Source organism: Anser cygnoides, chromosome Z, assembly GCF_040182565.1.
Source record: "Anser cygnoides isolate HZ-2024a breed goose chromosome Z, Taihu_goose_T2T_genome, whole genome shotgun sequence".
NCBI lineage: Eukaryota > Metazoa > Chordata > Aves > Anseriformes > Anatidae > Anser > Anser cygnoides.
In genome coordinates, this window is record NC_089912.1 from 19825770 (window position 1) to 19838330 (window position 12561).

At 53.7% G+C, this 12561-nt stretch overlaps 1 protein-coding gene across 1 annotated transcript; it reads left to right on the top strand.

Annotated features, from left to right (window-relative positions):
• The first annotated feature begins 1016 nt into the window (after window positions 1-1016).
• LOC136789140 (E3 ubiquitin-protein ligase Topors-like) lies at window positions 1017-2255 on the top strand. The gene is made up of 2 exons (XM_066988979.1): window positions 1017-1163; window positions 1319-2255. The coding sequence occupies exon 2, from the start codon at window positions 1410-1412 to the stop codon at window positions 2253-2255; it is 846 nt and encodes a 281-aa protein (XP_066845080.1). The 5' UTR covers window positions 1017-1163; window positions 1319-1409.
• Window positions 2256-12561: the final 10306 nt, after the last annotated feature.

Consider the following 12561-nt stretch of genomic DNA (forward strand, 5'->3'; position numbering starts at 1 on the left):
GCAGAGCAAGCTCCAGCTGCTCCAAAAGGGACCCGCCGCTGGCCAGAGCCAAGCCAACAAGTGATGTTGTTTGCACCTCTCTGAGAGCATATTTAAGAAAGGGAAAAGAACTGCTACACCACAGCAGCTGGGAGAGTGTGGAATGAGATCCAGCCCTGCAGCCCCCAAGGGCAGTGCAGCAGGAGGGCAGGAGGTGCTCCAGGCACGCAGCACAAGTTCCCCTGCGGCCTGTGGAGAGGCCCCTGGTGGAGCAGGCTGTCCCCTTGCAGCCCATGGGTCCCACACGGAGCAGATCTCCACGCTGCAGCCCGTGGAGGAGCCCCCGGTGGAGCAGGTGGATGTGGCCTGGAGGAGGCTGCGGCCCATGGAGAGACCCCGCAGGAGCAGGCCCCGGGCCGGAGCTGCAGCCCGTGGAGAGGAGCCCACGCAGGAGCAGGGGTCTGGGGGGAGCTGCCGCCTGTGGGGGACCCGTGCTGGAGCAGTTTGCTCCTGGGGGATGGATGGACCCCGTGGTACGGAGCCATGTGGGAGCAGTTCTTGAAGAGCTGCTGCCTGTGGGCAGCCCCCGCAGGCTCAGTTCGGGAAGGACGGCATCCCGTGGGAGGGACCCCATGTGAAGCAGGGGCAGAGAGGTGATAAGACAGCCTTCTGGAGTATCAACCATTCATTTCGTTTCTATGTCACTACTAGTTACTGGCCTCCCAAGAGATGTCCTGTGTCTGATCCCCACTCTCTTAGCATGCTTATTCAACCAATTTGCAACCCACTTAATGGTAAATCAAGGTGAAAAAAATTAAAGAAAAAACACACATCAAAACACCATCCCAACCCAACAGTATTTGTAATATGTGGGGCAAAGTGCTACAGGCCCTGTTGGGGCAGATGGCCCATGGTGACATCACTGAGCGATGGGCTGTGACCTCGCAGCCCTCGCTGCTTATCTTGGGGCGCCAGCAGAGGCCACGTCAGCCTAGCTCGTGGCTTGACTCCTGCTGAGCGTGTGTGCGAGGCTTGGAGCACCGAGCGAGGATTTGGTAGAGCCGTGCTGTGGGGCCGCCGGCAGCTGTTCTCAGTGCCCGTCCCCACAGTCATTGCCTGTGTTTCCCCGGCCCTGCCTGTCTCAGGCAGCCGGGGCCCCGCGGGACGCGCTCGCAGCAGCACAGGTGAGCTGTGTGGGGACACGTGCCCTGGGGCAGCCCACAGGGGGCACGGGAAGGCCAGACATGGGTTTGGGGGGGTTCCTGCAGAAGTGCCAGGTGGGCATTGCCTCTGCTCACCCTGGCACAATGAGTGACCTTGGCCTCTCTCCCTTGTGCAGATTCAGACATCCTTTGGCAGCTGCAGCGCCAGGGTAGGGGAGCAGCTTCTTCAACTCAGCTCTCCCCAGCCCACTGTAGAGCCCGGTGGCCATGGATGTGCCATCGGACTGGACCTGCCCAGCCTGTGGGGAAGGTCAGGACGATATTGCCTACATGACCCCCTGTCTCCACCGGCTGTGCTATGGCTGCGCCCTGCGGTGGGCAATGAAGAATCCATCGTGCCCCTTCTGCAGGGAGACAATCAAGACCATCAAGTACTCGGTGAGGTCAGACGACGATTACCTGGAGTGTGCTGTCCCAGAGCCTGCCGAGCACTTGGCTGAGGACCAGCAGGAGGAGCAGGAGGCTGTGGAGCCAGTGCCCAGGGCTCCTGACCTCAGCTTCCCACCCGAGGTCTGGGCAGCCTTCTTCCGCGAGCACCCGGAAAACGTCGAGCCCCTGCTTGCGTGGCTGCAGCAGGAGCTGGAGACCATCTCTGGCTCCGAGTGGTGGGAGGTGGCTGCGGGCCTGAGCACGGTGATCGGCTACCTGTGCGTCTACGGTCTCGACGAGGAGGGCTTGGTGCGGGCGCTGCAGCCTTGCCTCAAAAACCAGACGCTGCCTTTCGTGGTGCGGCTCATCACTGCCGCTGTGGAGCTTTGCAGCACAGAGATCCGCCGGCAGCGTGACCGCCAGGACGCCCACGCTGCAGGGAGCCAGGAGGACAGCCCCGCGGCCGCCCACAGCCACGCCACCTCTCCAGGGGGGACTCGTGCCCCTGCCACCACAGAAGAGGAGGAGGCACCTGAGGAGCCAGGGCAGGCGGCAGCAGGTCCCTCTGCCCAGGGCAGGGACTGCTTGCCTGGGGTGCGCCGGCGCGCCCCGAAGAGGAGGGCCAGCAGCAGCCTCCAGGACTCTCCCCAGCCCCGCAAGAGGCCGCCCCGACGGCGGCACTAGGCGGGCACCCCACGGCTGGCAGCATAATTTATGAAAATAAAGAAATGTTACTGAAAGAGTCTCTCTATTACTGACAGTGCAGACAGTGCTGCTGTCCATACCCATGTTGGTTTCACAGAATGACAGAATCACAGAATCGTAGGGGTGGAAGGGACCTCGAGAGGTCATCAGGTCCAACCCCTCTGCCAAAGCAGGTTCCCTAGAGCAAGTTCACAGAATCACAGAATCACAGAATCATCTAGGTTGGAAGAGACCTCCAAGATCTCCTAGTCCAACCTCTGACCTAACACTAACGAGTCCTCCACTAAACCATATCACTAAGCTCTACATTTAAACGTCTCTTAAAGACCTCCAGGGATGGTAACTCAACCACTTCCCTGGGCAGCCTATTCCAATGCCTAACAACCCTTTCAGTAAAGAAGTTCTTCCTAATATCCAACCTAAACCTCCCCTGGTGCAACTTTAGCCTATTCCCCCTCATCCTGTCACCAGGCACGTGGGAGAATAGACCAACCCCCACCTCGCTACAGCCTCCTTTAAGGCACCTGTAGAGTGCGATAAGGTCACCCCTGAGCCTCCTCTTTTCCAGACTGAACAATCCCAGCTCCCTCAGCCGTTCCTTGTAAGACTTGTTCTCCAGACTCCTCACCAGCTTCGTTGTCCTTCTCTGGACTCGCATGAGCACCTCGATGTCCTTCTTGTAGCGAGGGGCCCAAAACTGAACACAGTACTCGAGGTGCGGCCTCACCAGAGCCGAGTAAAGGGGGACAATCACTTCCCTAGCCCTGCTGGCCACACTGTTTCTTATGCAAGCCAGGATGCTGTTGGCCTTCTTGGCCACCTGAGCACACTGCTGGCTCATATTCAGCCGACTGTCAACCAATACTCCCAGGTCCTTCTCTGCCAGGCAGCTTTCCAACCACTCATCTCCCAGCCTGTAGCGCTGCTTGGGGTTGTTACGCCCCAGGTGCAGGACCCGGCACTTGGCCTTGTTGAACTTCATACAGTTGGCCTCAGCCCATCGCTCCAGCCTACCCAGATCCTCCTGCGGAGCCTTCCTACCCTCAAGCAGTTCAACACACGCACCTAACTTGGTGTCGTCTGCAAACTTACTGAGGGTGCACTCGATCCCCTCATCCAGATCATCGATAAAGATATTAAGGAGAACTGGCCCTAGTACTGAGCCCTGGGGGACTCCACTAGTGACCGGCCTCCAACTGGATTTGGCTCCTTTCACCACGACACTTTGGGCCTGGCTACCCAGCCAGTTTCTAACCCAACAAAGCGTACGCCAGTCCAAACCAAGAGCAGCCTGTTTCTTGAGGAGAATGCTGTGGGAAATGGTGTCAAAAGCCTTACTGAAGTCAAGGTAGACCACATCCACAGCCTTTCCCTCATCCACCAAGTGCATCACTTTGTCATAGAAGGAGATCAGGTTAGTCAAGCAGGACCTGCCTTTCATAAACCCATGCTGACTGAGCCTGATCTCCTGGTTGTCCTGCAAGTGCCACCTAATGACACGCAAGATAATCTGCTCCATGAGCTTTCCTAGCACTGAGGTCAAACTACCAGGCCTATAGTTTCCCGGGTCTACCTTCCAGCCCTTCTTGTAGATGGGCATCACGTTTGCTAGCCACCAGTCAACTGGGACCTCCCCTGATAGCCAGGACTGCTGATAAATGACGGAAAGCGGCTTGGCCAGCTCTTCCACCAGTTCTCGCAGTACCCTCAGGTGGATCCCAGCTGGCCCCATCGACTTGCGTACATCTAAGTGCTGTAGCAGGTCGCCAACCATTTCCTCGTGGATTGTGAGGGCCACAATCTGTTCCCCATTCCCTTCCACCAGCTCAGGGTACTGGGTATCCAGATAACAACTAGTCTTGCGGTAAAGACTGAGGCAAAGAAGGCATTAAGCACCTCAGCCTTTTCCTCATCGCTCGTCACTAAGTTTCCCCCCGCATCCAGTAAAGGATGGAGATTCCCCTTAGTCCTCCTTCTCATGTTAATGTATTTTTAAAAACATTTCCTGTTATCTTTAACAGCAGTAGCCAGATTGAGCTCCAGATGAGCTTTGGCCTTTCTAATTTTTTCCCTACACAGCCTTACAACATCCTTATAATCCTTCTGAGTGGCCTGCCCTCTTCTCCAAAGATCATAAACCCTCTTGTTTTTTACTAAGCTCTAGCCACAACTCTCTGTTCAGCCAGGCTGGTCTTCTTCCATGCTGGCTCGTCTTTGGGCACATGGGGACAGACTGCTCCTAAGCCTTTAAGATTTCCTTCTTGACGAGTGCCCAGCCTTCCTGGACTCCTCTGCCCTTCAGGCCTGCCTCCCAAGGGACTCTGCCAACCAGTGTCCTGAACAGCTCAAAGTCTGCCCTGCGGAAGTCCAGGACAGCAGTTTTACTGGTCCCCCTCCTGACTTCGCCAAGAATAGAGAACTCGACCATTTCGTGGTCACTCTGCCCAAGACAGCTCCCGACCACCACATCTCCCACCAGTCCTTCTCTGTTTGTGAACAGAAGGTCCAGCTGGGCACTTCCCCTGGTAGGCTCACTAATCAGCTGCGTCAGGAAGCTATCTTCCACGCTCTCCAGAAATCTCCTAGACTGCTTCCTCTGCGCTGTATTGCATGTCCAGGATATGTCTGGGAAGTTGAAGTCCCCAACGAGGACAAGAGCCGATGATTTCACAACTTTTGCCAGCTGCCTGTAGAATTCCTCATCCGTCTCCTCATCCTGGTTTGGTGGTCTGTAACAGACCCCCACCAGGATGCTTGCCTTGTTGGCCTTCCCGCCGATCCTAACCTACAGGGACTCAACCTTATCATTCCCAGTCTTAGCCTCAAGATCTACAACATCAAAATACTCTCTAATATAGAGAGCCACACCACCACCCCTTTTGTGCTGCCTGTCCTTTCTGAAGAGCCTATAGCCAGTCATTGCAGAACTCTGGTCATGGGAGTGGTCCCACCACGTTTCAGTGATGGCAACCACGTCATAGCTAGCCTGCTGAACAATGGCTTCCAGCTCTTCCTGTTTGTTGCCCATGCTGCGTGCATTAGTGTAGATGCAGTTCAGCTGGGCCATTGCCTGCTCCCCAGACCCTGACACCGCTCCCCCTGGCACACCTCTAACAAGCCTTATGCCCTCCCCGTCCCCCTTCCTACCTAGTTTAAAGCCCTCTCAATGAGCCCTGCCAGCTCCTGTGCTAGTGTCTGTTTTCCCCTTAGAGACAGGTGGGACCCATCTGCAGTTAGCAGGCTGGGTGCCGAGTAAAGCACCCCGTGGTCAAAAAAAAAAAAAAAAAAATTTCTGCATTGGCACCAGCCTCCGAGCCACCTGTTTATCAGGTGGGCTTTCTGGGTCCTCTCTGTACCCCTCCCTGCCACTGTAGGGATGGAGGAAAGCACGTAGGCATCCAGACGGGCCTTGAGTATCTCCATAGAAGGAGACTCCACAACCTCCCTGGGCAGCCTGTTCCAGTGCTCCGTCACCTTCACCATGACGAAGTTCTTTCTCATGTTGGTGCAGAACTTCCTGTGCTCCATTTTGTGGCCATTGCCCCTTGTCCTGTCCCCACAAACCACTGAAAAGAGGTTGGCCATATCCCGTTGTCTCCCACACTTCGTGTATTTATAAACATTGATAAGATTCCCCCTCAGTCTTCTTTTCTCAAGGCTGAACAGACCCAGGTCTCTCAGCCTTTCCTCATAGAGGAGACTCTCCAGGCTTCCTGTCATCTTTGTGGCCCTCTGCTGGACTCTTTCCAGGAGATCTCTGTCTTTTTTTGTAGCGGGGAGCCCAGAACTGGACACAGTACTCCAGGCGAGGCCTGACGAGGGCAGAATAGAGGGGGAGGATCACCTCCCTTGACCTCTAGGATGTGGCCTGGAGGAGGCTGCAGCCCACGGAGAGCCCCCGCAGGAGCAGGCCCTGGGCCGGAGCTGCAGCCCGTGGAGAGGAGCCCACGCAGGAGCAGGGGTTCTGGGTGTACTGTCATTCGATGCATATGGATTCTGAAAAAAGTCATTCAGAAACATTGCTCCTCAACTTCTACGCTACAAGCTTATTTGGAAGAGCTTTCCTTGCTGACAGGAACATCCACAGTCACTTCCATGACATTAAGAGGAGCAGGATTTTAAGTGTGGTGGCTCTGGCCACATGAGCTAGGTCCCAGGCCCACCAGAGGCAATGAAGGAGAATTTGTGGGGTCACGGGAGCCATTCAAGACCACTTGATGGAAGAGGTGATATTGGTAGCAGACTGCTGCCTAGTACAAGGAATGGAAGACACTTATCGGCAAGATCTCATTTGTCATTTAGGGAGGTCTCTGCTTGCACGGGGCTCACATTCAGGATGTTGAGGCTACCAATGCTTATCCCGCCCTCCAGCTACTACTTGCAGGTGCTTTTCCATGGAGGCACCAACAATACTATCAGGACTAATGTGGGAAGTATCAAAGGTGACTGCAGGATTCTACAGGCAGCAGTCAAGTTTATGGGTGCCTGCATTGCGGTCTTCCTCATCCTAATGGTAGGGGGAAAGGGCCTGAGGAGGGCTCAGTAGATTCTCCAGGTTAACAGCTTTTTGTGCAGCAAGTGTTGATAGCACACCTGTGATTTCTGTGACCATGGAAGTCTCTTAGAAGGTCTATAGGCTCTTGGAAGAAAAAAAAATCCATTTGAGCAAAGGAGGTCAACATATCTTTCTGAGCACTGCCAGCCTGTCAAGGGAGGTCATCCTTCCTCTCTCCTCAGCACTGGTGAGGCTGCATGCGGAGCACAGGGTCCACTTCCAGGCACCCCGCATTCAACAGATTCTGGACGTGCTGCAATGATTCCAGCACAGGCTGAGAGAGCCTACTCTGAAATGCACCTGAGGAAAACACTGCAACTCACAGATACTCAGCTCCCAGGTAGCAGCAGGGTGCCAGCCCAGGGCAAAAAAGAGCAACCTCCTCTTCTCCCTGCAGGGCTGATGAGGGGACATTATCTCTATATTTAGCCATTCTCAGAACTCCTTGAGCACACCAATGGTACAGACCAATGAGGTGGTGAACAAAAGGATAAGGAATATTGTATAGGCACAACTCACTTTTATTTGCAGCTGGGAGCTGGCCTGGTTAGGGAAGTCTTCTCAACACTCTCATGACAGGCATATCCAGTTACCTGATAGAAGAATATATCCATATATGTTGGGGTGTCCGCTTGGTTTTGGGTTGGTTGCTTCACTGCAAGCCTTGCTTCACAAATCTCCATGGAACTTCCTTTGGAAGGTGGCTGCAGAACATGCTCTCTAGAGAGCCTGGGAAACCTGATGGCCTTCATGGGTCTCTTCTCTGGCCCTAGGAAAAGCCAATATACAGAGGGCATGAGAGTAATCTCTGCCCGTCATTGAGCCTTGCTTCTGCCTGAGCTCCAGCTGAGCAAGCTGTGAGAAGCCATGCAGGAGAAGGTGATCTAGTGGAACCTGCCGCAGTGCAGAGGTCAAGCATCTGGACCCATGGGAAACGACAGCCAGGAGCTGAAAGGTCTTTAAGTGGTCCCCAAGGCAGAGGCAGGTGGTCCAGCCACAGTGAGGCAGGCTCTCCAGCTGGGCCATGTGGTGAAGGGGCTCTGTTCCCCAATGACCCTTCCTCCCACCAACAAAAGCACAGTGACGAGTATTGCACGGGTATAACTCGGGTTTATTTGCAGGTGAGAGCTGGCCTGGTTGAAGAGGCTTCTCAACACCCCGTGCAAGGCATCTCCAGTTCCCTCCCTGATGTGTCCACACATGTTGGGGCATCTGCTTGGTTTGGCATGGTTCCTTCACTGCAACTTTTGCAGTGTTCTCTGAAGAGCTTGGGAAATAAAAGAGCTTGCATGGAAGTTTCCTCAGGCCCTGGGAAAAGCCAAGAAAAAGGAGGCATGAGAAATGCTGCCATGCCCATTGTGCAGCCTTGACGCAAACTAAGCTCCGGCTCGGCAAGCTGTGAGAGGCCACTCTGGAGAAGTTGCTCTGGCAGAGGCTACCCAAGTACAGAGGCCAAGCGTTCAGACCCCAGGAGAGAAGCAGACCAGGAACACAACAGCCTCAACCTTGCAGTGGCCCCCAAGGCAGGGTTGGACTGTCCAGCCACACTGGGGCAGGCTCTCCAGATGGGCCAGGGGCTGAAGAGGCTCTGCTCCCCAGACAGCCTGGCCTCCCAGAGGGCTCCTGGGGACTCTGGCTTCCTGACCAGTCCCACCAGCAGTCCTGCAAGGGAGAAGGGGAGGCTGTCAGACACCACGCCTCTGCTGACATTCATGGTGACCCACAGCATGGCGCCTGCACCCAAAGCAGAATCCCCACTTGCATGGGGAAACCATGCAAGCCCACCCCCTCTCCTTGCCCTCCTGGGCCCTGACCACAGTCCTCCTCCACACATAATGCCCTTGATTACCCAAGGCAGCAGTTCCTACCTGCTCCAACTGGGTGCATCTCATCAGGAAAACAGGTACTCCCCTGCAAAATCACAGAATCACAGAATTGTAGGGGTTGGAAGGGACCTTGAGAGGTCATTGGGCCCAACCCCCCAGCCAAAGTAGGTTCCCTAGAGCAGGTTGCCCAGGTAGACGTCCAGACGGGCCGTGAATATCTCCAGAGAAGGAGACTCCACAACCTCCCTGGGCAGCCTGATCCAGTGCTCCGTCACCCTCACCATGACGAAGTTCTTTCTCATGTTGGTGCAGAACTTCCTGTGCTCCATTTTGTGGCCATTGCCCCTTGTCCTGTCCCCACAAACCACTGAAAAGAGGTTGGCCATATCCCGTTGTCTCCCACACTTCGTGTATTTATAAACATTGATAAGATTCCCCCTCAGTCTTCTTTCCTCAAGGCTGAACAGACCCAGGTCTCTCAGCCTTTCCTCATAGAGGAGACTCTCCAGGCTCCCTGTCATCTTTGTGGCCCTCTGCTGGACTCTTTCCAGGACATCCCTGTCTTTTTTTGTAGCGGGGAGCCCTGGAACTGGACACAGTACTCCAGGCGAGGCCTGACGAGGGCAGAATAGAGGGGGAGGATCACCTCCCTTGACCTGCTGGCCACACTCCTTTTAATGCATGCCAGGATCCCATTGGCCTTCTTGACCACCAGGGCACACTGCTGACTCATGGCCAACCTGTTGTCCACCAGGACCCCCAGGTCCTTATCCTCAGAGCTCCTCTCCAGCAGGTCATCCCCCAGCCTGTACTGCGCATGCGGCTGTTCCTTCCCAGGTGCAGGATTCTACACTTGCTCTTGTTAAACTTCAATTGGTTTGGTTTCTTCCTGCCCAAAGTTCCTTCCTGCCCAAAATGCTGTTGATCCTCAAGATTTTGCAGGGATGGTCTTCTGCAATGCCCACCTTAACTGCAAAAAATGTTGCACAGCACTCTTGCCAACTGAATAATGCAGAAGAAGGTGCAGTGCTGGTGCAGATGAGAGAGAACCATAGCATGCTGCAGGTGCCCCAGTGGCAAGCCCCCATTCTCCTGCCATGTATCTGTGGCAGATCTCACATGTCCTGGAGAGCCACCCTACTCCTGTGCTGTGTGACTACAAATGCACAAGAAATTAATAGAAAATCAGCTATGGTACCAAAGTAACCTAATTAACACAATTCGTTTGACATTCCAGAAAACAAGTAGGATCTCAGGTGGCCCTGCTTTATGATAAACACAACTCAATTTAACCTACGTATTTTTATACAAATCATCAGTGTAAGACTACACTAAACGCAAAGACACATTCGATTTCTTGTGATCCAATCTTCAGTGGTTTGTTAAAATCTCTATAAATAACTCTGTTTTCACAGCTCATCTTTTAGTATCATTAGATAAGCCCTTTTTCAACTTCAACACGAATCTTACGACATTCTCTCAACTACCTGCTAGCACTTGCTATACATGAAACAACGCCCCCCCCCTTCTGGGCTACGGCAAAGTTGCACTTACTTGCGGAAAACCACTGCAGAAGAATGGAACAAACTCCTATTAATGTCTACTGAGAGTGTTCCGTAATTAAACTACCTGACCGGAACAAGAAGAGCCTTAAGGCCTTGTCCTGGTTCCAGTTAGGACAGAGTTAATTTTCCCTCATAGTAGCTGGTAGGGTGCTATGTTTTGGATTAGGATGAGAAGAGCGCTGATAACATGCTGATGTTTTAATTGTTGCAGAGCAGTGTTTACACCAGGCCAAGGACTTTTCGGCTTCTCGCTCTGTCCTGCCAGCGAGCAGGCTGGGGGTGCAGCAGGAGCTGGGAGGGGACAGACCCAGGACAGCTGACCCAAACTGGCCAAAGGGGTATTCCATACCATCTGACGTCATGCTAAACAATATATAGGGGTGGCTGGGCGGGGTGGGGGGCCGGCTGCTCGGGGATAGGCTGGGCATCGGTCAGCGGGTGGTGAGCAATTGCATTGTGCATCACTTGTTTTCTTACACATTATTATTATTAATACTATTATCATTATCACTATTATTGTTATTATTGTTATTATTATATTCCTGTCTTAATAAACTGTCTCTATCTCAACTCACCGGCTTCACTTTCCCGTTTCTCTCCCCCATCCCAGAGAGGGAGGGGGGAGGGTGAGCGAACGGCTGTGTGGTGTTTAGCTGCCAGCCGGGTTAAACCACAACAGCCCTTTTTGGCGCCCAACTTGGGGCTCGAAGGGTTGAGATATCGACAGATTTGACCAGAGTGTGTTAAACTAAAATTGGTATAAGTATTGGACCTGCTTAATAGTTGCTAGTCACGATGTTGATTGCCTTAATCTCCAGTCTGCTGTACCTGTATTCCAAATTGAGTTTTATAGCGCGTTACTTTCTGTATGTGCTCCCTGTTGCACTGTTTATCCTTTCCAGGCCCTGGTTTAAGATTGTTATGGTACTGTGCGGTGTAACAATGGCTTATGAAAAGATGAGATTTCTGGTCACGACTTTAACCTGGTATTTGTACTCAGAACTGACGTTGACTCTATACTTTGGAACCCATATCTCGGAAACTATTAGCAATTACACCTATTGCCTGTTTTCGTTAGGGATCCAATCTGTGAAAGGGACAGGGGAAGACATGTTTCCCTACCTGTTCACTCTCCCTTTCTCCTTCACCACCACCCTCTTATCCCCCGAGCTAGTTACGGTGGTTCTCCGAGATGTTGAATATCCTTGGGATACTCAGACCAGCCTGCTCTTGTTGTTATGTCTCCTGAATGCGCTTCAGGTTTTGTTGAGGGTTAAACAACTACTTAGGAATCTCATCCGGAGATCTGTCTTGAGGCGGGATAGTTGCGAGTGGCAGGGAGTGTGGGAGGATATGGGCAGGTTTCTAGAGCAGTGGTCACCTCCAGTGTTTTGGACATTCACCCCTGAACAACTGCAAAATCCTAAAAAGCTGGCAGAATGCTTGAAAAAAAGGTGTCATGACTCTGGCAGTTCCAAAGTGATACAAATCACTGTAGCGTGCTGGGGTCTGGCTTGTGCCTATCGAGCTGCAATTGATGCTACTAGCAACCTAGCTCCCGCTCCTGCAGCCGTTCCAGTTCCAGCTCCTGCAGACACTCCAGCTCCTGCAGCCACTCCAGCTCCTGCAGCCGCTCCAGCTCCAGCTCCTGCAGCCGCTCCAGCTCCAGCTCCTGCAGCCGCTCCAATTCCAGCTACTGCAGCCACTCCAGCCCCTGCAGCTGCTCCAGCTCCTGCAGCCGCTCCAGCTCCAGCTCCCGCAGCCACTCCAGCCCCTGCAGCCGCTCCAGCTCCAGCTCCAGCTCCTGCAGCCGCTCCAGCTCCAGCTCCCGCAGCCACTCCAGCCCCTGCAGCAGCTCCAGCTCCTGCAGCTGCTCCCACTCCTGTGGCTGGGTCAGAGAAACGAGCTGTAGCAGTGCAAGTTGACCCCGCAGAGGGTACTCCAACCCCTGTGGCAGACCCTGTGTCTGGGTTAGAGAAACGAGCTGTAGCAGTGCAAGTTGCCCCTGTAGACAAGGTGAAAAAATGGTATAGAGGCTCAGGTCGTTTAGAACGCAGACAGTCTTCTGCGAAGTCTGGGCATAGTGAAGACGAGGCTGGGCCACCAAAGGTGCAGGAGACTGAAGATGAGGATGGGGATGTCGAAAAATCAACAGTAACTACCCGGACTCTATACCAGCGTGAGCTACGAGATGTGCGAAACGATTTTGGTCGCTGTATAGGTGAGCAGCTTGTCACCTGGCTGCTCCGGTGCTGGGACACGGGAGCCAATTATGTGGAATTAGAGGGCAAGGAAGCCAGGCGGCTGGGATCCCTTGCTAGGGACGCATGCATTGACAA

Bases quoted from the DNA above. Each gene is read 5' to 3' on its own strand.
- LOC136789140 (XM_066988979.1), top strand. From the start codon at position 1,410: ATGGATGTGCCATCGGACTGGACCTGCCCAGCCTGTGGGGAAGGTCAG.